Below are 24,140 nucleotides of genomic sequence, written 5' to 3'. Positions count from 1 at the left end.
TGAGACCCGAAGGTCCCCGGCTTGATCCTTGGTCATTTCACATCTCATGGTGTCTCTGAGCAGGACACCCTATCCCCAGTGGCTCCCCGGACACCCTCCATAGCTGCCCACCACCCTGCCTGGTGGTGGATGGGCTAAATGCAGAGAGCCAATTTCACCATTGTATGGGAACATATGATGACAATACATAACACATTATTATTATGTGTCAGTGATATGTCGGACATGAAGCTATTTTTTTTTTTGTCAACTGTATTTTCAGAGAATATCGGAAAATTGTCCTCGTTTGTGTCAAATTTACGTTACGTTTCAAAGTTTTATAGCAAATGCAAAAGCAATTGTTAATTTGATTGCATTATTTAAAGTATTAGTATTCAAGTAGACTACCTGTTTAAATAAAGGCTAAATGAAAAAAAAGCATTTACAATTTATTTTCATGTTTATACAAAAAAAAAAAAAACATAGATAATACCCCTTTTACTGCACATACTGCATATCACTTTAGTGTATTTTTGGAAAAGCCTTCCACTTGTGGTTTTTGAACATTTACTGCCAAAACGGAGTTGTTCAAGAGTGATGGATGAGTTATTTGAATGAACTAATATTTAACTTCTGTGTCTTTCTCACTGAAGGGTGATGACGTTCTAACAGTCATCAAAATGAAAGCTCAGTGGCCAGCGTGGCAGCCCTTGAATGTGTAAGTAAAACATAATGCCTTGATTTTATAGTGTCTCTCAGTCATCTAATTCTTTGAAAGAAATTGTTCTCTTCTACAGGACTTTTCTTTACCATACTAACATTTATATGAATAAATAATTTAAAAATAATGAACTTCTTTACAATTAGTATTTTAAAGAAAACAAACATAGTGTTCTTTAGGGTTGGACTGATTGACTGAAAAGACAAATCAATACTAAGATCTAGAAAGGACTGGTCTATGGCATTTAACATTTATCAAGGTAAGATACACACCTGTAAGTGATGGCTATTTTTCTTTATATATGAATTCATCATTGTTTTCCTCAAATTACTGTGGTATTTGCATAAAACTGAGTGACTGTATGCAAAACATTGTGGTATGTAGCATACAAGAGTTCAGTAATTTAGATTCATATTTTGCCTTATTTTAATTTAGTTAAAGATGTTTGATAAGATTTGATGTCATAAGGATTTAGACATTTATAGTGAAACTGATGACAGCACAAACAGAAACAACTGAGAGGCCATGTGTGCAAGAAAATCATCTCAAATAATAGTGTTTACAGTATATTTATCACTACTAAAATACACTGAAGCTTTTGAGGCTGAAATTATCATTCCATCTGGAATGCAAAAAACACGTGCACACACTCGTTTGTTCTCTGCCTCATTGGAGCCATTTATTTTAATAATTATCAGAAAAACAATTTAAAAATACAAACAAAAAAACAAATGGCTTGTACAGAAAAAAGTGCATAAAGGCTAGCAGTGAGAAGCTGCTAAATAAACTGCTTGAGCTTTTTGAGGGTCATGAAATTATTCTACAAACAAAAAAAAAAAAAGCCTTTTAAACAAGCGATGAAATCCAGCAAAGCTAACAAGGTGACTATGTGCCGTATATACAATCCATTAATAATTTCCTTTGGAGGCTGTGTGCAGCAATATGCAGGTGTCAAATACATTGGAGCAAGCAAAGCAAACCATTTTTTCTAGTAATAATTATATACAGTAACTCCTGTGTTGGCAAAACGCTTTTGAAAAGGTTAGGTTTATACACATAAGAAAATAATTGTGTTGTGTTTCAGGAGCGTTAAAGACTTTATTATTTATTTGTGCAGCATTTAAAAGCACTGATGCTTGTTCATGTCAGCAAGTTTTTAAACTGCATGTGTTTAGTACAGCTATTTCAGTTACACATATTTTTACAAAGTACAACAGCAACAAAGAGTTAAAAGACAAATCCTATTTGTCGTGACGTCTTAACGAAATAAAAACAAATTCCACAACTAACGGATGCCAGGCATTTGATTTGATGATATGGTCATCCATTTTTACTTTTTATTTAATGGAAGTCATCCTGTGCATATTTTTTTGGAAAACTAAATTTTTTCTGGGTTACTTGGCTTATTCATCTTCAACCTGAATAACAAAACTAGATCAATGCCAAAAACTTGTATCATTTTTTTAACTATTGAATGAAGACGGAAAAAAACAACAACTTCTAGCTGGCCACTAACTATAGAAACTTTTTACACTCTGGTGGATTATCAGAATCAGCTTTATTATCATTGCACTGAAGTACAGCGAGATAATATTCTGTACAGTCGTCCAAAAGATGGGCAGAGTGCACGTGGCAGCAGCTCCTAGGAGCGCCAGGGCCCCTTATTCTTTAGATAGAAAAGGGGAAAAACCATGAGGAAAGGATAGTAGTATTAAAAAAGAACTCTTCACACCTTGTCCTTGTCAGGACACGATTTAAGACATCAAAAAACTCTGTCATACATTCATAGACATTTTACATATGCATTTGACGACAAGACGGTGAGATTTGTCCATGAAGCACTTCATGATAGCACCATAGTGCTGATAAGATATTGATGTCAGCCGGTACAGCTCTGATAAACGTTCACAGAAGTTCTCGGGGGTGGGGGTTGTGCGGGGGATGGATAAAGCAGAGTCTTCTTAGTTTGCACACATCCCAGGAGATATTTGATAAGTTGGCCAGCTTCAAGGCTGAACATGGGAGCCAGATTCAGATAAGCCACAGTTGTTTTTTTTTGCAGCCTTGAGTTTGCTGGTACATTCAATATCCAAAATGGCCAGATTTGTGGGCTTTCTGCTGGTCTGCTAATTAGCTTCCTCCAAGGTTATTCCCAACATGCTGGCAAGTTCCAGAAGCGCAAGTGTCCTGCGATGTTCATAAATCGCTTCCATTTTATGGTTGAGCTCGTAAATCAGCTGAGTCTGAGTGCTCGAAGCATGAACTAATCCTTCACATAAGGTCGGCAGCTTTGCCGTGGTCGAAACTGCTGCCGCCATCTTCCTTAATAGCAGATAACATATGTATCTCACATGGTGCCAAAAAGCAGAAACCCTGCTATCATAAATCCAGTGATATTCAGCATTCTCCTAAGACAACACAGAAAGGCACAACATATCCATGATGTATCCTACCATGTACATCTCAGCGGGGCATGAGCGTTTTCCAAGACCATGTTGCTTAGTTAAAAAAATATATATATATATCAATTGCGTTGAAAGTCCAGCTGACCAAATCCATGACAGTAATTTACAATTCAGAATATGTGTAAATAGAAGCTCCAATACACAGGACAGAGAGCAAAAAAAAAAACAGGAGGAAGGCAGGAGAGGGAAGAAAAAACATCTTTCTTGCTCAAGAACGAGTGAGGAAAAAAAACAGGATGCCCTAAAGTCTGGAATTATCTCAATTACTCTTTAAATCATAAACCATATTTGCAGCTTTTTAATGGATGTTAAAGAAATTAAACTCATAGTATTTTCACTCACACTGTACACATTTATTCTACTTATCAAGATAATAAACGTCTTCCATCCATCCATTAGCTTTTACCAGCTTCTTCCTTTTTGGATCTCAGGGGTCAAAGGTGCCCACATCCAGCAGTTACTGTGTGAGAGACAGGGGACACCCTGGACAGGTCTCCAGTCCATCACAGGGACATAGAGACAAATGAGACAGTCAAACATTCACTCTGTCACTCACATCTAGGGGCAATTTAGAGTTACCAATCAGCCTAACATACATGTTTTTGTTCTGTGGGTGGAAACTGGAATACCTGGAGAAAACCCACGCATGCACGGAGAGAACATGCAAACTTCTGCCACAAAGGTCCCTGGCCGGGAATTGATCCGTTAACCTCCTTGCTGATAGGCTGCAGCTCTATATACATGTATTGAAAATCAAAACAAAAACAAAAACAAACAAACAAAAATAATTGTCATTGTATGCACACACTACACAGCAGGTACAGGAATAATCAGTGCCTCCCTGAATTCTATCATTTGGACAACTGTTACCTCTCCATCTGATAATAGTAGATGTGAAGGAAAGTACATAATATATTATCAATTAATGATTTATTTATCTTTTCATAAATTCAGCACAGATTTTGGCTCCACCCCCATTAAAAGGGGACAATTATCAAATACTTATAATCAATCACAATAACTCCTAAAATATATGAGCTATTTTCATCGGAAGTGATCACAGAACACCTTCAAGATTTTTATAATTTTACACATATATATATATGTTTTGGGTTATTTTTACTTACTCATTCAAATTTTAGAGCATTTATTGCTCATTGTGGATGGCTGATATTTCTAAATTGATTTAATGTATTCAAAATTTACAATTAAAATGAGAACAAATGTTTGATTCAGGTGAAAGAAAAGAACAATCTGGAAAGAGTTACACATATAATGTAATTGGAGGCACACGGTGGAATTGTAATGGATTTGGATTGTGAAGTTAGCAGAGGAGGAGGTTTAAAGGCGTAAGGACCAAAACAGGGCAGAACCAGACAGAGTCTCATTAAAACACTCTCAGACACCAGCAATCAATCAGCCAGAACAAAACGAGAGATCATTTTAACAGAATGGAGTTTCAAGCTTTGTGGCGATGCCAGGCAGGGATGATTTGGATTTGCCTCCAGGGCGGACCAGGAGTCAGCCCTTGTTTAGAGATCGTTTGATGTGCAGAATCTAGGACCACCGATTATCTGGGCACCAGAGGCCCGTCTCAGATCTCAGATGGTTCTGTGGCTTCGGTCTGGTCCAGCAAAAAAGGATGCGTTCATGAGTGAAGGAGCTAAGAAGTTCTGACTGTCTTTCCACTATTGCTTACTCAGCAAGCCTAACATTCTAGTTCGTACTCAATAAGTCGACTAAACTTTTAAGAACTTAACTACCGGTAATTGCACAGCGAAACGCAAAGATAAACTTGCTTGGATGTACAAACTTAAAACATGGACTTGGCAGAAAAAAATGAACAACTAAGAACTAAGCAAAACAAACAAATGAAGAACGAAACAAAAAATGATAACAAACCCACGTCAAGTGTTTGGTTGTAAGATTTCAGGAGGGGTGTAAGTCAACCCCTCCTCCAGTCAGACAAGTTGGTTTGCAGTTCAAGACACACATTTTTCTTTTTCAGTAGATTAATTCAACATAACAGCATTTTGTTTTAAAATAAAACCAATAGGTTATGCATCCTTTTGGCTACTTCACGTCACCAGCAGGAGGAACTGTGGATCAATTTCTCAACCTGTGTAAAAGTGTTAAGCAGACCAGACCAGGTTTAAAGCAACACCTGGTGTTTTTAACAGCTTTGCATGAAGAAGCAGATTTCCGACTGCACCCATCAGAGCTGTTAACAAATGTTTTTAAATGGTAAATGGAGCTTACTTCTATAGCGCCTTCCAGCCCCCTATGAGGGGCCCCAAGGCGCTTTACAGTACCAGCCATCCACCCATTCACACGCACATTCATACACCGGTGGCGGTAGGCTGCCATGCAAGGCGCCATCCAGTCCCACCGGGAGCAACTCGGGGTTAAGTGTCTTGCCCAGGGACACAACGGCACATGGTGTGGGAAGTCGGGATTCGAACCTCCAACCTTCCGATCAGAGGTCGGCTGCCACTACCACTGCACCACGGCCGCCCATTTAATCAACATCCTTTTGTACTTTAATGTCCGGGCTGGTAATGCAAGGTCTGTTTCTTCCTGAGAATCCTATGTGAACTAAGAAACACCTTTTCTCTCCATTGAGATGATCAAAACAGGGTCATCTGTGAGTTTTTGCAGACGCAGCAGGAAGTGAAAGTAGGTGAAAGTTCCTTCCAGGTGCCAGGTAAAGTAGGTAAGAGGGGGGAGGTGGAAAGGGCCTTTGGGATGTGACAGTTTCCTCCAAATTGGAGAATGCAGTTTTAAAAAAAGGTAACATAAATACCTTTTCAAAAGCTTCAATTGGCAAATAACTGTTAACAAAACAGTAATGAAACATGCCAAGTGTGAAAATATCAACTGAAAATAAAATCTGATGATACAAAAAATGGACTACCGGTACCTTTTTTCCAACAGTTTACTTCCTATCCTTTCATCACTACACTTTTTATTAGTCCACCTGCTCTAATTATGTTGGCTCGTATGTTTGTGAGAGTTAAAATAGTTTCCAGACAGTCTCTGTGTTTCTTTGGCACTCACTTTAACTCCTCATTTTGTCAGAGATTTTTCTAAGAATCCAACAAGTACTTTGGTATTGTGTGGCTTACTTCTGATTAGCAGCTGAAAAGAAGAAGAAAAAAAAAGGTTAGCTGTCATCTGTGGGAAGTAAGAAGTTTCTTTGACATGTAGAATCCTGCCATTAATGAGAAGCGTTCAGAACTTTGGGGTTGTCTGTACATGTGACGAGCATGATAACTTGGAAAATAGGAAGTGAGGTATCAACTTCTGTTTCGGTCTGTGGTTACATCTGGGTATGACAAAAGGTTCCTTTTGAAAATTGGGTTGCCACGTTAAAAACCCAGATTAGATTTTATCGAAACTAGAAATATAAATGTAGCAATATTACATTCCTAACATCCATGTTAACACTCTCAAAAACAATACATCCTGTTTCTAAATCTTTATTCTCATTATTAATAATTTTGAAGCACCTTATCTGGAGTTACTATTCTGTCTTCCTATTTTTTCTGTCAATTATAATTTATATATGCATAAAAAGAAGGACAGCTTTTTACTGTCAACCTTAGACCTTAAATTTTCTCAGAGCAAAGGCATGGGAAAGTGGAGTCAAGATGTGTGTCCCAAAGAAATATGAACCATTTCATCATTAGCAGAATTAAAAGGGCAGGACTGAGTTGGCTGGAGTCAAATGGATTTTCATGGGCATAATGACAACAGAAGATGAATCATTTGCTAATAGTCTATGTTGTAAGAAGAAGCTTGCCATATCTAATTAATATGTTATTGGCTGAGACATTTCTTGTAATTAGTTTATCTGTCAATCATTGGTCAAGACAGACGGCCTTAGAGCTGTACGAGCGAGAGAGAGAGAGACAGAGAGAGACAACTAGTAGAGCTGATACCTCTCAGTGAGCAGGTTACCCTGGATCATATCCCGGTCCGGGGCCATTCTGGGTGGAGTTTGCATGTTCTCTCCGTGCATGCGAGGGTTTTCTCCAGGTATTCATGTTTCCTACCACAGACCAAAAACATGCATTTTAGGCTAACTGGCAACTCTAAATTTCCCTAGGTGTGAGTGAGAGTGAATGGTTGTCTCATTTGTCTCTATGTGGCCCTGTGATGGACTTGTGACCTGTCCAGGGTGTACCCCGCCTCTCTCACAGTGATGGCTGGACATGGGCACCAGTAACCCCCATGACCCAAAAAGGAAGAAGTGGGTAAAAGTTAATGGATGGATGGCTCCATAAGAAGCAATGCCGGGTGCATATGTGTATGATGCTGGAATGCAAATGAAACATTGGGATAGATGGGGTCTGGCAATGTGAGTATGTACAATATGTGTCATTTTTTTGGTCTTTATTGCTACAATGCCACATTTTAAATTCAATGGGTTATGTAGTTCTATATATATTTAGTAATTTCATAATTTTGCTTCTATTAGATGCAAAGAGGATACAGCTGAATAAAACTGCTGAATCTAAATAAAATTATCTCCTGGACAAAAAGTCTTTAATTGGACAACCCTGAGAATGTGCAGTACACTTTGACATCAAGTAATGCTGCTGAGCTCTGAGAAATAAATGTGTATTGGTGATTTTAGGAATTGCATTCCATTAGTTCCATTATTGTGATATGATGAACAGCTTGTCATAAGCTGAGGGTTTAAGGTTGAACCCAATGGCACAGGCAGGACACTGAAGATTCCAGGATGTACAATAAGTATTTTTCTTTTCAGTCAACAAATACACTGACATGACAACAAAAACTCACATTAACAGGAGATCCTGGGAAACACAGGGGGTGAGGTAGGCCTGAATAGACTATGACCAGCAGACGAGGGACAATAGATGTAGACTTGTATACAAGTACTAACAAGACCTAAACACAAAACACCTGTGAAGCATCAGAGGTGTGGGAAGCAGGGATTAATCACAAAAGGGAGAGCAGGACAGTAACACCACACAAGAGGGGGCCAGACACCAGGAAAACACAATCCCTACACAGACAAAGCTTGACAGTTATTTACCAAACATGCAGTATCTGAAACCATTTGCTTAAGATATGTGTTCCAAATTCAATACAAGCTAATGTGGAATAGTAAAAAAAAAAATAGCCTACATGTAGCAAATGTATTCATACCACTGGATCCAGAATGGGTAAGTCTTTCAGCAGGGTAATAATGATGGAAATACCATGTGCCAGGGTCCATAATAGCCAAATCCTATTGTCACATTAGTTGTAGGCATATAGTGGGCAAATCAACAAAAAGCAAGACTGTAATAAGTTAAACCAAAGAATCCATAGATATCATGGATTCAAAAGTACATAAATAAAGACAGTACAGCAAAAAAAAAAGAGAGTTTCTTGATTGATAATGAAAGACAGGTGGTTGGTGAGGAACTGAAAAACTGTGGTTGATAAGAACAAAACCAAGAACATAACTCAACTGTATGAAAAACTCACAATAAAACAAAATAAAAACCACACCGTAATACAAAACAACTATAACAAAAATAAAGACCAATCCCACAATGATGAATTATTATCCATGTAGGATGCTCTTTATATTCAAACAGCTTTATAGAAAACCTCTATAAAACTCTCTAGATGAGAACAACTTGCTTGCAACTAGTTTAGAAATGTGTCATTTCAAGTTCACTGGGTTTAATGAAATTCATCATTGTGTTTGGTTTTGTTTGAGCCATGCATCTGACCTTTGTTTTAGCAGACGAATTACAGATTAGCCTCCGGTTGAATATGGAACAGAACATTTGTATGTCACATCCTTTGGAGGGTTTCCAAATCTCATTTGAGTCACAGATAACTGCTGCACTTTTTTTTTCTTCTGCACAGTTACAAATGGCACTGATTAAAATAGAACTCATGTTCATTCTTTTCCTCAGGCGTGCCGCCCCCTCAGCTGAGTTTTCTGTTGACCGAACCCGCCACCTTATGTCCTTCTTGACCATGATGGGACCCAGTCCAGACTGGAATGTGGGCCTGTCAGCAGAAGACTTGTGCACCAAAGAGTGTGGTTGGGCCCAGAAGGTGGTCCAGGACTTAATCCCATGGGATGCTGGTACTGACAGCGGGGTGTCGTATGAGGTCAGTGCAAACATAGAAACATTGACATTCTCTGCTGCAAAACTGAAAGAGTAAAGCTTTTTTTTTAACACAATTAACCCTGAATTTGCAAAGTGACACAAAAACAAAGTGTTGCTTCATAATTTGCTAGTGTTATGTACCATGACTGATATAGTTTGGGAACTTTTAGTATTGTAAGATTGTTAATATTACATACTTGCTAGGATAGTTCTAGATCTATTTCATGTTACTCTGTTCATTCGTACTCACGCAGACTCATGTTCGTGCTGCTGTTCGGCGTATTGTTTTTATGCTACTAGTGTGTTTTTAGTTAATGTTTTCCTTAGTCCATATCTTAGATCTTATTACGGTTTTTATTTTACATTTTAATATTTTGTTGAATGTAACTGAGACCCTGTGTACACAATTTTGTTCCACCACATGTAACACATGTGGTGTGAATGAGAACTAAAGAGCCTTGAAACCTTGAATCCTTGAATAGTTGAGCTATTGTCATGTGAACTAGGGTTAGATGAAAACATTTCTATCATTTGCATATATGTTGTCGATTGGCAACCGTAGACATTATATATGCAGACCCCTCAAAGACTGGCACTGCCTATAGGCCCTTTTCATATGACGTCAGACAACTTCCTTTTTGACTCGATGCTGTGGATCATTACTTCCGGGTCTATTCTCCCTTGGGAGACATGTCTGGAAACGTAACGTAACGTAACGTAACTTAACATAACGTCATTGTGAAAAGGGCCTATTAGAGCTGACGTATCAGCATGGCCGCCATCTTGGAAGGGTCTCTCTCGTGCCCCCTGTGCATTTCTTTGTACTGAGAAAGCTGTATGCCTAACTAAAATAAGTATAACTCCCCAAATTTTTACCCAATTTTCCCACAGCTTGGTTTGTTACAAACGGCAGAGATGTAGTTATGATACAGGATGCTTTCACACATTAAAAATATGTGCTTTCATGCTGAAATACTTTGTTTTATGCTCTTTAACAAAGACAGGCATATGGAATGGCATATTAGTACATGTCTAAAGGAATATTGGTACAGTGTATATATAAAAAATAAAAACACGTTTGATTGTTCACTTTAATTCATATGTGTGCTGTGAATGGTCGGGGTTACCTCACACTCACTCGTGACGAGTGAATGCACACACAAAACTTGAAACTGGGGCTGGCGAGCTAAAACCCTTGAAAAATAACTGTTTTGCACAGCTTCTTGTGTGTGCTGGCACACAGAGTTACATTTAGCAGGGTCATCTTCACGTCTTCTCTTCAACATGTCCAACATCATTGTATTGAGCCCTGGCTTGGCATCCACTGATTGCATCCACCTTTACAAAAAAAAAAAGAAAAAAAAAAAGCTATTTAAGTGCTTTAACCCTTGGATCCCTATTTTTGGCACTTAATCTTTCTTTCAGTATTTAAAAGACTGTTCTTTTTTTCAAAGACTTTCCAAAATACCAAAAAATAGCACATACAAGCTCAACATTTGTACATCAGTTCTGTTTGTTGTACGACATAATAACTTGGGCTGAAGTGTTTTAAGTATTTTAACAAATATGTTTAAAAAGTGTAATAAAAAAAACAAAACATGTACTACACATTTGCAATGGATGTGGGAGGGGAAGATGCAGAGAATAGCAGGCTTTGGGACCATGGAGGTGCAGTGTGTGGGCAAACTCTCTGGTCCATTCATGGCCCCACTTTGAAAAGATCTCTTAAGATTTGAAATTCAGTTAATACAAACTAGTTTGTAAGTTCCCTTGAAATAACACCTTTATAAAGTCTGACAAATATTTTAAAGATAACATAACAAAGTTGGATTATCAATTTATTTTACCTGAGTGGAAGTCCAAGCCTTTCTTTCAGCTCCTCATTTATAAGGTTCTTTCTCTTCAGATCTTCCCAAAGACTCTTTACGCTCTTCTTTGCTCTCCGTTCTTGGGCCTTTGCATTCAGCTTCTCCCGGTCTAGACTCTTCACTCTACGCAAAGCTTCACTGAGTCTGGCCTTTAGACAAGTGAGCAAACATGGGAAATGCATAGGAGTGGTCCTTGTGGAAAGAAGGATGAAAATGTTTTCAGTGACATTTACTGCATATCATACCACTCACAGTTGCTTGGTGCATAGCATATGTGCAGGCACACATTCTTCTTTTCATACTTGTACTATCACTGCCAGCACTGTGAGTGACACCTTGAAGTTGTTTTCTTTGTTGCTACAGGCTAAAATAAAAGACACATAATACTTAAAAACAACTTAAAAAGGTGTTAGCATCCCACAGTGTATTGTAATAACAGGATTAGCATGCCATAATATTAACTTTTGTTTTACATATGAATCATAGACATTTCTGTAAAAAAACAAACAAAAACAAAAAACACTCTTTGGAGATGAGATGGAAAGAAGACTGATGGGGTCACACCAAGCCTGACAACCTGGCCTGTTTGGTCAAAGTCCTCGGGCTACAGATCTTGGACGACTCTGAAACAACAAAACCCTCCCTTCTTATTGAAACTTCCCATTGCAACCTTAATTCTGTGTTAATGGGAAACCTTCAAAATGTGAAGATAGAAAAAAAACAAAAAAAAAAAACAGCAAGAGCTAATGAGAGAGAGTACCAGTTCCTCCTGTTAGGATTTTGTTGATTGCCAAATAATGTTAGCTACAATGACATAATATTATAAATGGTCAAAAAAACAAAATTATTGTTCAGTCTTACTGCATAGCTGCTCGCTTTGCGTTTACTCCCGTTGGCTCTTACAGAGAGGAGAAACCCAAATGGCGGCGATGCAGGATGCACTCCAGCACGTAACGAGGCGTCTACGTATTTATGTCTGTGTTGGAAACCACATTTTAATTCTTGGACTCAGGAGTTTTATTGCGTGTTTTCTTTTGTATTTTAGTTTAAAGTAGTAGACATGATCTGTGCTTGTGAGCTTTCAACTTTGATTCCATGGATTTAGAGTTGTTTGTTTTTTTAACTCCAATATGGGCTTTAATTTTTTAAACACACCTAGGAAGAAATCTAGTGACTTTGAGGACACACACTTGGCAGTGCCACATTGTAAAATTAATTATTTCCTCTTCACAGTAGGCGGATCTCAGCTTCTGTTCTGTGAAATCGGTAGCAGGAAGCAATAAAAACTGGAACATCCCTGCGTGGGGTGTTTGTAATATGCCACATGGTTCTTGTTAGCCAGGCAGATGCTGTGCAGGGTAGTGTTAAAAAAAAAAAACTGAGTGATGTTTGCATGTGAAAACAATTGAAATCACGAGACAAGAACCTTACTAGGGTAAGACTTGACTATTCTCTGTAAATTTTGGAGTAACCCCCCACCCCCATTAAATAAGTAAATACATACATAAAAGCTAATATATACATACATACATACATACATACATACATACATACATACATACATACATACATACATACATACATACATACATACACACGTACATATAAATACAAATTTTAAATACAAATTTGCCACTCTTTTTGTTCAGCTTGCCTGACTAGATCCACTGCCTCTTCTTTTTGTAAACTTTCAAGGCTACAAAAACTAAAGTGTCACTGTCGTGTGCATTCCTATGAGCAACAATTTTGCCCCACTGCCCTCCCTCACATGCACCTATTTCTAAACTCCAGTCAGCACTAACAGATGAGCCTGTGTGTTTTGTGAAATTTACACAAATTTATTTAGACTCTCATTTAGATTTTTTTTTTTTTTTTAATGAATCAGTATTTGTGGTCCTTGGTTCTAGTTGTACTTAATGAAGAACTGTTAAATTGTGACTTGCGCACATGTCTTCATTTAGCCATTTATCAATGTTAAAAAAATAAATAAACCATGTAAAACAATAAATAAATAGTGATTCATTCACAAATTTACAGTCTCAGAATCAAACTAATTTTGAACCTAATTTTTCTATTGTCAGATGTATGATAATGTGGGGTGTAACGGAACGCTAAAATCACTTTTTGTTTCAGTTCAATTTCAAGGAGGACTCGGTCCGGTTAATTTTCGGTACAAAAAAGACCAAAATGAAAACTTACAAAATGTTTATTTAGAAAATATACTAAGTAAACAATACGTTTGTATAAAAATAAATGACAGCAACCCATTTGGATGATATTTTAAACAAATGGCACTCTTTACAATAAATGAACTATACTAACAATAATAAAAATCTTAATAAATACAATAACAGTCAGAACCAGAACAATAAGAGCATCAGACCGTTTACAATCTAACTAATAAAGTTTTAAGTTTTTGGCCAAAAAGACCAACTTGTCCACATTTTCTGCCAAAAGCTCAGATCTAGTTGCAGTGACATTATCTCAGCGGTTGAGAAAATCCTCTCACTAGCAACAGGTAGCAGGAATAAAGAGGTAGAGCTTTGCTAATTTTGCAGTGTGGCTGTATTTGGCCTCATTACTCACAACCTCTTGGACCTGCTCCCATCTGTCCCTGGAAAAGTTCAGAGTTCAGTCATCACAGACTTCTTAACTGGAGGTGATCTCTGGTGGATTTCCCTGAATAGGAACAAGACTCAGCTGCTATCTCTATCCCAGACTGAAAATAAAACACAAAAAGGTCAAAAAAAAAAAAAAAAGAGTTAATGAGACTATAATTAAAAAAAAAAAAAAAAAAAAAAAGTTAACTAGATAATAATAATAAAATGACAATACCTATTCTTGAACGGTCATCATTTGTTATGAGGTGGTTGAATATGCTCTCACTCATCATCATGTGGCAGAGTTTTAAATCTGGGCTCCAGGGCTTGTTGACAATATCAGTTTTAGCTTTTTCATAAAGTGCTGCTTCAACTTTTTGGCTGAAGTGTTGCTATGATGTTGTAGCGGGGTTCAATAACTTTAAAACCGGTGCAGCAACAACAGAATATGGACATAAATCCATAGCTTTAAAAACTCCTACAGATTGTGTTATTGCTTTGGACCAATCTGAATTACCTGATAAAGGTTGTTTAAATGCTGCTGTTATCAGTCATTGCACCAGGGCAGCTATTCTGTAGAAGAGATGTTCACATTCGGATTTTGTTGTTTCAAGCGCGTTAACAAGTTAGACGTGTTGCCTGCTGCAGATCCAATCTCTGTGAAACAACGTTGACACACAGCTTTGGATTTGTTCACTTGTCTTTTAACAAGAAAGCCATAATCAGAGTCAGAGTCAGAGTTTCTTTATTGTCATTCGCACCTCATGTGGTACATGTGGTGGAGCGAAATTATGTACGCAGGGTCCCAGTTACATCCAACAATAAAATGTATAAGAAAAACAGTAATAACATCTAAGATATGAACTAAGAAAAACATCAACTAAATATACACTAAGCACTCATAACATAAAACATTGAACAACACCACAAACATGAACATGAGTCTGTGAGCAGATGTGCACGCATGAACACATCAACATTGAAACAGATCAGCAGCAACATGAAACAGATCAGCAGCAACATGATATGGTTTTTCACAGTGATTATTCTAGTTAGAGATTCATGAGTCTAACAGCCTCAGGGTAGAAGCTGTTCCTCAGTTCCCATAATGTTCCCAAACAAGAGACATCAACGAGATGCTAGAATGCTAATGCTACGCATGCTGCAAGACTATAGTGCCATGATGAAACACGCTTAGGAACTTTAGTTCCGTGGCACATAATCTCTCGTTAATACAATTTAATGAGTGAAAAAATAACCGAAACGGTATACACGTGGACCGAACCGAACATGCCGTACCGAAGCGGTTCAATACATCCACGTGTACCAGTACACCCCTAATAATGATACTTAACATTGTTAGAATCTCTTTTGAAGGGGTCAACACCTTCATTGTGGTGTCCTTCAAGACTTTTACATTTACACAATTAAATCACTCTGGCTCTTTGGACTGACAAGCATATTCAGCTCCATGACTCAGCATGCCTGCTGGCATCCTTTCTTCCTTTGGTAGATAACTTTACTAAATGGCATCTATAATGTAAGTGAATGTTTTTGTTCAGTGCCCTGAGATAACCTCTGTTGTGACTTGGCGCTAAATAAATAAACTGAAAAATAACTGCATTGAATTGTGTCTATAATACATAGCAGTGGCGGGTACAGCTAACCAAAATGTCACCTGTGCTAACCCATATTCGACAAATCACATCTTGTCACATGTACACACAGTAAGCCAACAGTGTGCCTAACGGACTCTTCGAGACATGTCCACGACAGACAATAACAAGCTTGTGAAAGTTAAGTGGATTTAAAGATGGTGAACGCTAATTTAGTGGAAGCTAATTTCACTAGGTTTCCAAAGTCAGCAACAACGATAATCCGCTAAATGATAAATTAGTTTCACTAGCTGTCAGGCAGCACGGTGGCACAACTGGTAGAGCTGCTGCCTCTCAGCAAGCAGGTCCCTGGCTCAAACCCCGGTCCGGGGGCCCCTCTGGGTGGAGCCTGCATGTTCTCTCTGTGCATGCGTGGGTTTTCTCCGGGTACTCCGGTTTCCTCCCACAGACCAAAAACATGCATGTTAGGCTGACTGATAACTCTAAATTGTCCCTAGGTGTGAGTGAGAGAGTGAATGGGGGGGGGGGGGGGTTGTTCTTGGGGACTCCAGGGGGCATCCTTGATGGGGGAGGGGCACTGTAGGGATGGCGCCATCTAGTGGACCTTCTCCTGTCTGTACTCCCTTATGTTTCTGCTTTGATTGTCTGATTAACATCACTCATATCCATACATACAATTTAAAATAAAATAAATTAATAAAATAAAATAACTTGTATCCAAAAATTGTTGAATAAAGCAGAAGACAAGGAAACTCGTCATTACAAAGTGTGGAGACGTTGACTCTCAGGGACAAAGTCATTAAAAGCACAGGCCTGTAACAGAGTAATGAGATCTACCCTTTGTGCCATTACTTGTACTGTTTCATTTAGTCAGTGGCCACTCACTGTCCTTGCTCTCTATCTTTCCCTGTTACACACAGTGAAAACATGCTGCAGTTTCTCTCTTTTTTTTTTCCTCTCTGAGTGGTCTCGGTTGGGGGGTGAAGAATGGGCTGGTCTTCTGCCTCTGGATTGCCTCTGGCATTGCTTCTATCAGCCCCATGCTGGTAGACCTTTACTGTTGACTAATAAGAAAATCTCCCCTGTAAAGTACAGAACTTCTCTGCAGCCGTTCTTTGACTTTGAAAACTCTACTTAGCAGGACATATGTTTTGTCATTTTGAATATCTGGTACAAGTCTGTTAAAAACTAATAAACAACCAAACAAAACAAAAATCGGACTGTGTGATCCATTGCTTCATGCTGCACACGTTTTCTAACATTTTCATACTTCAAGTTCAAGTCAATTTTGTTGTCATTCTCATCACATGTGGTACATGAGGTGGAACGAAATTATGTTCGCAGGGTCCCAGTTACACCCAACAATAGCAACAATATAAAGAGCAAAAAGTAATACTTAAAGCACAGTAAAAATAAATACTTATTGTGTTAATAACTTTATTTTTGTTTGCTTTAGTCTCCCAACAAGCCTTCAGTGCCCCAGGACAAGATCCATCCCTTGACCAGTCTGGATCATCCTCAAAGCCCATTTTATGACCCTGAGGGAGGCGCCATCACTCCTGTGGCCAGGGTTGTGGTGGAACGCATTGCCAGAAAGGTGTGTTTGACTTCCCACCAGCAAAAAATATTCTAAATTAAAATGGTTATTTGTAATTGCCGACTTGTTACGTTGCAACAACATACTATATTTAATTACATATGGTAAGGATTCATGCATTTCTTCTATTTAGAAATAAATATCCTTTCATCAAAATACCACCGTTTCAGTACTAAAGCTAAGTTTTCCAATGAGGCCCTGCACATGTTTTTGTTACATATTCTTTTTTTTTTTTTTTTTTTTAACAAAGCTGGATTTTATTCATTCATTTATTAATTTATTTTGCAGGATGTATCCTTTTGGATGTGCAATTGTGAACATTTTTAACTCAAATTATCTCAATAACACTTGACAAGTTATTACAGTATGAGAAAAAAGCTTGCTGCCACACATAATTTTTTAGACTATCTCCAGGTTATCACACACATCTATTGTGTTCAAATTTTGAAGTCATTGCTTCATACTCTGAACATAAAGACAAATGAGGTCTCAGCAGATATCAAACAACAAAACATCATCATGCTGCAAAAATACAATAATAAGTACATCCCAACCGATATATTGGCGGGGCCATTATTTTAGACATAGGCATTTGGGGACATATCGGTATCAGTGATAATTGGCCCATTATGCGCCGATATAAACACTTCTAATTTTTACTCCTAAAATGTATGGAACGAGCCGTAAATGTACAATGTATTCAGCAAAGGGCGCATGAAGACTACTTTCAAGTCATGGCCTTCTACATTAAGTTTCAGTTTCACTTTCAGCACAGCCAAAGCAGGGAACAATACTGTGTAGCATATTTAGCTGAACAAAGCAAGGTAAGTTTATTGTAACTGATCTGTAAAACAACAACAATAATAAATTATCTTCAATCCTCCAACCTGCTTGTCATTAGCCTCTCAAATTAGCAAGCTAATATTTATATAACCTAGCATAGGCTATTGCTTTGTAAAGCATTACCCAGAACAATAAATTTAACATAGAGGTAAAATATAGTTCGTAATGTTATCTTTGTCATCCTCAATAAAATGCATTGTTTATCTGAAAGCTTTGCTTCTCTGCAAAGAAAAAAATATATATATAAACACTGCTGCGGTCAATACTTATTAGGACTTCACCATACGTGGCTGACTGTTTAAACAATGAACAGGGAAGGACTTTTTTGTTTAATTTATATTTTTGTGACACACTTAATAGTGAAGCGTGGACGATAGAAAATGTGAATGCATGTTAGGAAGACTCATAACTTCAAGTGTTAAAACAGGTTTAAAAGTAGCTGTTTACTTAGATTCTTGGGGGTGGACAATGCTCAAAAATTTCCAGCCATTATATCACTCGTTGGCACCAACCTGCACCTCCCATTATCGGATGATAGCCAAAATTTCCATATCGGATGGACTCTAATAATAATAATAATATTAATAATAATAATAAGTTAGGTATGCCACAAAATGCACACAGTTTCAAAATTTATGAGCCAAAGGGTCAGATAAAATTAAACCAAATACCACTTTTATAACATGTACCAGTTCCATAAAAAACATTTTGACAGATAGACCTAAGATCCAAGTCAGTTCAAATTGATCAAAGGAACAATAAATAACATGGAAAAAACACAAAATGCCTCATGATTCACAAAATTCAACATTCATCCATCCATTCATCCATTATCTTTACCCACTTCTTCCTTTTCTATAAAACCTGCAGAGACAGAGTGATGGCACTGATCACTTAGCCTCCAGTTCCACTGGGTCACAAGTGTTTATTTAAAAGTGACAAATTCTTCCGTGTACAGATGTAATGTTGGCTTACATGTAGCAACATATAGCAAAACTGACTCGAGGTACATTAAATGGTGCAGACTGTAATTGATTCAAAGCATCATTCAAACTTGCTCAGAGGCTTTTTAAAGTACATTTGTTGACTATCTTTCAGTGGATCACTCACTCACTAGATCTTTGTACAATCAAAGTACAATATTTTAAATGATGACAAATTTAAGACCCTCATAAAAATCAACAGAGCACAGACAATTTAGGGTCACTAGTTACACTAACATGCATGTTTTTGACCTATGGGAACTGTGCCAAACGTGTAACTTTCTTACTGCAAGATGAGAAGGATGTGGCATACACAAAGGATTCAAATGGGCGTAAAATGAATATCTTTGCCAGGATCAAACTATTTAAAAATCTGTATTTATATATTGTTTTGGAGGCATACATAAAGCAAAAGCTGAAATTATTCTACAGTTTTTCTTATTGCTATCATTTTAAAAAGTAAAATTTTAAACCCTGAAGTGATTATAGTTTCAGTCTACTGCACTTTAATACTTTTGGGGGACACACTACATTAAGCATGGCAAATGATAAAATACCTCAAATGTCTCATGATATGACTTTTCCAGGAACTCCAAAGTAATAAAGTACATAAATTAAGTCATACAAAATACATTTATTCAAACTGTTTTTGAATTAGACTTTTTTAATGGGGATGTAAAACAGTTTAGGAAATCCAGTGGCAAAACAGAACAAAATAAAAAAGGTTGCAGTCCTGCAGTGGCATCTAGAGGCAGCTATGGGAGCATGACACTGGGATTCAGTACAGGAACATACAGAGCATTTTTACTACTGTACAAAAATTGCTGTTTCTGTGTGTCCTCAGGGTGAACAGTGCAACATTGTGCCAGATAATGTAGATGACATTGTAGCAGATATTGCCCAGGAGGAGAAGGAGGAAGGTAAGAACCTTGTACTTATTTTCTCTAAAATCATGCGTACTAGTGGCAGACCATCATAGAACATCCCTTCTCTCTGTCATGTTGCAGATGACACTCCTGAAACATGTATCTACTCCAACTGGTCTCCGTGGTCTGCCTGCAGTTCAGCCACTTGTGAGAAGGGTAAGCGAATGAGACAGAGGATGCTGAAAGCTCAGTTGGACCTGAGTGTTCCCTGTCCACATACTCAGGACTTTGAGCCGTGCATGGGGCCTGGCTGCAGTGATGAAGGTGGGTATCTTTCTAAAAACTAAAGGGCAGTTTGTTAGCTGAAAAACAGACGTGCTATATGATGATAATTGAAAAACTCAGCATTTTTGACAAATATCAATGGTGAAAGTGTATTTGTTTTCAATAACTGTTATTCAGTGTTGAACATTAAACTCTTCAGCTTGAACATCTTAAAGTAGTCCATTGGTGACAGCATTTAGCATCAATGTCATGTTGCCAGTGACATTATGTTGTTTTAAATACAGTTTACAGATGGTGTTTTATTGATTTCCAAGAACTCAGTGAACATGGTTGACTTAAACAGAATCTTCATTCTAAGTACCAACAAAGCGTTTCTTTGTTTTGAACTAAGACTAATTTAACCCTCTGATGAAATGTGTACAGAATGTCTTCTCATAAATCACCTGTGTGTTATAAATCATCTGTGTGTTGTTTATAAAAAAACAAAAGCACATTTTGTTGACAGAGAAAACCATCAGTATCAATTTTCAGAGCATATTTGCTTTCTAAATTTACATCTGGCATTTAAATACGCATTTTATTTTTCATTATTCTATACCCAAATGTTAACCCCCCCCACACCCCCACACACAGTTATTTAAACAATGCAGTTAAATAAAATGAGAATGACATTTAAGTATGATTTAAATAAAAATAGAGTCATTATATGTGCAGTTTTAATTAACAATAAAGTCAAAAGGTTTGTTTTGTTTGTTTTCAATAGTTTTGTGAGCATTTTTTTCTGTCCCACATGTACAGACCACAATTAATCAATAACAAAAACTTGCAGCATTCAAAACAATGGTGACTTTATTTTGTTGCCCATACATGCTTTTCTATTAATCCTCTTTTATGCATGAAGTTTTTTTATAACATGTTTCAAAGCTTTTACCAAGGTTAATCTACTACATTTAACATAAAATTTTAATTAAAAATATGTACAGTTTTATACATGCCTTTCAGAGCACAAGAGTACAATACATGTTCAAGCCTGAACAAGAAACTAAGCTTAACCTCTAATCTATTACTTTGTAGATTGAGGAAAAATTATTATATGAATGAGTGACATATATTACATGGCTGTCATATGTAAATGTTGGGATGGTTCAGATAACTGTACAAAGTTGTTTCTATCCATTCCACAAACATGACATTGCCCTTATGCGCCAGTTTATTTAGATTTTTTATTGTCTGATATAAACATTTCTGAGTTGAATAGTAATAGGGGATTTTTAACCTTATGACATGCACACATTATATGTTTTCATAGCTTTAAATGCACCTAAACTCATTCAAACCATGCAAATCGAAACAGCATCTTTAATTTTGCCAGATGTTTTAACGTAGAACTGCAGGAAAAAAAATAATGACAGTACTAATTTGTACTCGGAGGTAATTATCCGTTTTAATAAGATTCAGTTAAAAAGCTTTGATTGTTCTTTTTAAATACACTGTATTAAAAAATATATATTTTGTATGCTTTTAGTGTTATTTCAGTACAATATGTTTTATTCTATCCCCGTCAACAAATATTGTTTCTTATTCCAAAATGTTGTATGGATTTGGTGACATTTTTGTGTTTCTTCTTGTTCTATTAAGATCCTTCCACCTGCATGATGTCAGAGTGGATTACATGGTCGCCGTGTAGTATTTCCTGTGGGGCAGGCACTCGTTCCAGGGAACGTTATGTGAAACAGTTCCCTGATGAAGGTTCAGTGTGCACTGTGCCCACCCAAGAGACTGAAGACTGTGTGGTTAACGAGGACTGCTGTGAGTTTTGGGCTTGTCTATTTACAACGCTTCCATTAATAAAAAATGCATAGTTTGTATGTTTTTATTTAATTACTTTTAACTTTACTTTGTGTTCTCTTCTTGACCGTAGCTCCCAGCAGTTGTCTGGTTACAGAGTGGGGTGAATGGGACCCGTGTAGTGCTACTTGTGGTCTTGGCATGAAGAGGAGAGAGCGCTTGGTGAAGATGCCTCCTGCAGATGGCTCCATTTGTGGCACAGAGGTTTTACAAGTGGAGAAGTGCATGATGCCGGAATGTCGTGAGTAACAATGGTTTATGTACTTTAACGGTCTCAAATTATTTTATACTATACATCTGGAGAAAATAAGGCCCAGGAAGAAAATACAGCAACTGATTATTGTATATTTTCTCCGTGATACTTATTTTATTTTTGTATTACTGTATTAGTTACAAATCTTAACAACAGACGTACATCTTACTGGGTGAATTCTGTTATGAGCAGATACAATCCCATGCTTGCTGACTCCATGGTCAGAGTGGAGTGACTGCAGCGTGACATGCGGGAAGGGTCTGAGGACACGACAGCGCATGTTCAAATCACCTGCAGAGCTGGGAGACTGTAATGAAGATGTGGAACAGGTGGAGAAGTGCATGCTGCCTGAGTGTCGTAAGTTAGACATTTTCTCATCTGCAAACCCACAATTAAAACAATTAATTATATGCACAAAAAAATGTTTGGTACTTAAAAGTAATTTGAACTTTTGTTATGAAACCCGTTTTCTTTATGCATGTTTTGTAGTCTGCTTACAAGCCCTCTATTTTGTTTAGATAGCTCCTCTATCAAATCCTGCCTCTTTGCAATTTGGTAAATATTGGTGTCATTATTAATAAAATAAAACCATTTCTAGGATATATGATCTGGTTTGAATTGCTTCAAATATTGTTTATTTATTAACCTTTACAAGGCAAATGCCACTGAGATCACAGATCTCTTTTGCAAGGGAGGCCTGGGCCTGAAGGCAGCCTAACATGCATGTTTTTGGTCTGTGTGAGGAAACCGGAGTACCAAATATACTGTATATTATTAAAAAACAAGATTAAAATGTTTATGATTCTGTGCTATAAATTACTTGAAAACACACGTCATTGTTTCTTGTCTTCCTTTGTACCCGTCTCTGTCCTCAGCCGTAGACTGTGACATGTCTGAGTGGACGGAGTGGTCTGAGTGCAACAAATCCTGTGGGAAAGGTCACACAATTCGGACTCGCATTGTGATGATGGAGCCCCAGTTTGGAGGAGACCCCTGTTTGGAAACTATCCAGAGGAAGAAATGTAAGATTAGAAAGTGCAGTAGAGGGCAAGGCAATAGTGAAGAGAAGAGACGACGCAAGGAACAGCGTGAAAAACGAAGGAGCAAACAAGGCAGGGCTGAGGGCAACACTGAGCACCCAGGTTGGTATCGACACTCCTGCAAGTGAAATACTGTACAGCAGAAGTTCAAAACACACAGCTGCCTTAAGAAATACAGATAGTCCTTATTGTAAACCTTTTTTCTTTGTTTTCTTTGTACCTTCAGGGTGTAGAATGAGACCATGGTCAAGCTGGACAGATTGCACCAAACTATGCGGTGGAGGTATTCAAGAACGACTCATGTCAGTAAAGCAGAAGTTTAAGACTGTCCAGCTGTCCAGCTGCAAGGACAGAAAGGAGATCAGGGCATGTAACGTCCACCCCTGCTAGGAAGTCGATAGCAAACAGGGTGGTTGACAAGAAGAGAGCTGGAAGTTGAATTGACAGTGGGACTGGGAACAGAACAAGGCATACTGTCGCACAATGATCCAATGCACTCTGTTTAGGGCTGAAATTATACCTTTTTTTTATCATCATGGGGCAAATCCAGAGCTCAGGTCAGCTGTTAAAAGAAAATGAACTTTTTAATCTCTTTGAAAAACTCTGGATTCGAATTTGGTTGAACCTGCTGTGCTTTTAATCTAGCGCTGACCAACATATAAATCTTTTGCAATGTTACTGTAAACTTGTTGTATAATAAGTGTTGAGAAATGTAATTATGAATGATGAACTGATAAACTGATCAGAAAAAGAACTATTAAATCTTGTGTTGTCTATAATTTGTTAAATATATTCCAGACCTTGAAGCACAGGGGGCCAACAATTCCAATGTTTTATATGCCTTCACTTTCAGTTGTTTGTAGGAATCATAGAGTAATGTTCTGTTATCTTTTTGTATGCCACTAAAATATTGACCAGATAAATGCAACAAGACTGACATCTTTATGGTTTGAAACATTGTTAAACAAAAAAAAAAAAGTGTTGTTTTTGTGTGTTTCTATTTTATATATATTTTTTAGAATGTGCTCAAATT

At 37.5% G+C, this 24,140-nt stretch overlaps 1 protein-coding gene across 1 annotated transcript; it reads left to right on the top strand.

Moving 5' to 3' along the window:
• Nucleotides 1–16,923: 16,923 nt before the first annotated feature.
• Nucleotides 16,924–23,644, top strand: spon1a (spondin 1a; the record flags this gene model as incomplete). The annotated part of the gene is made up of 8 exons (XM_037693429.1): nt 16,924–16,989; nt 19,660–19,735; nt 19,823–20,005; nt 21,605–21,775; nt 21,888–22,055; nt 22,260–22,424; nt 22,943–23,209; nt 23,334–23,644. Coding segments are annotated over 8 exons (1,260 nt in total), but the record flags the coding sequence as incomplete, so codon positions are not given.
• Between the last annotated feature and the right edge of the window lie 496 nt (nt 23,645–24,140).

The sequence above is a fragment of the Nematolebias whitei genome, chromosome 2, assembly GCF_014905685.2.
Source record: "Nematolebias whitei isolate Nwh7 chromosome 2, NemWhi1, whole genome shotgun sequence".
Lineage (NCBI taxonomy): Eukaryota > Metazoa > Chordata > Actinopteri > Cyprinodontiformes > Rivulidae > Nematolebias > Nematolebias whitei.
The sequence above is the reverse complement of the archived record's forward strand: the minus strand, read 5'-3'. Positions and strand labels throughout refer to the sequence as shown.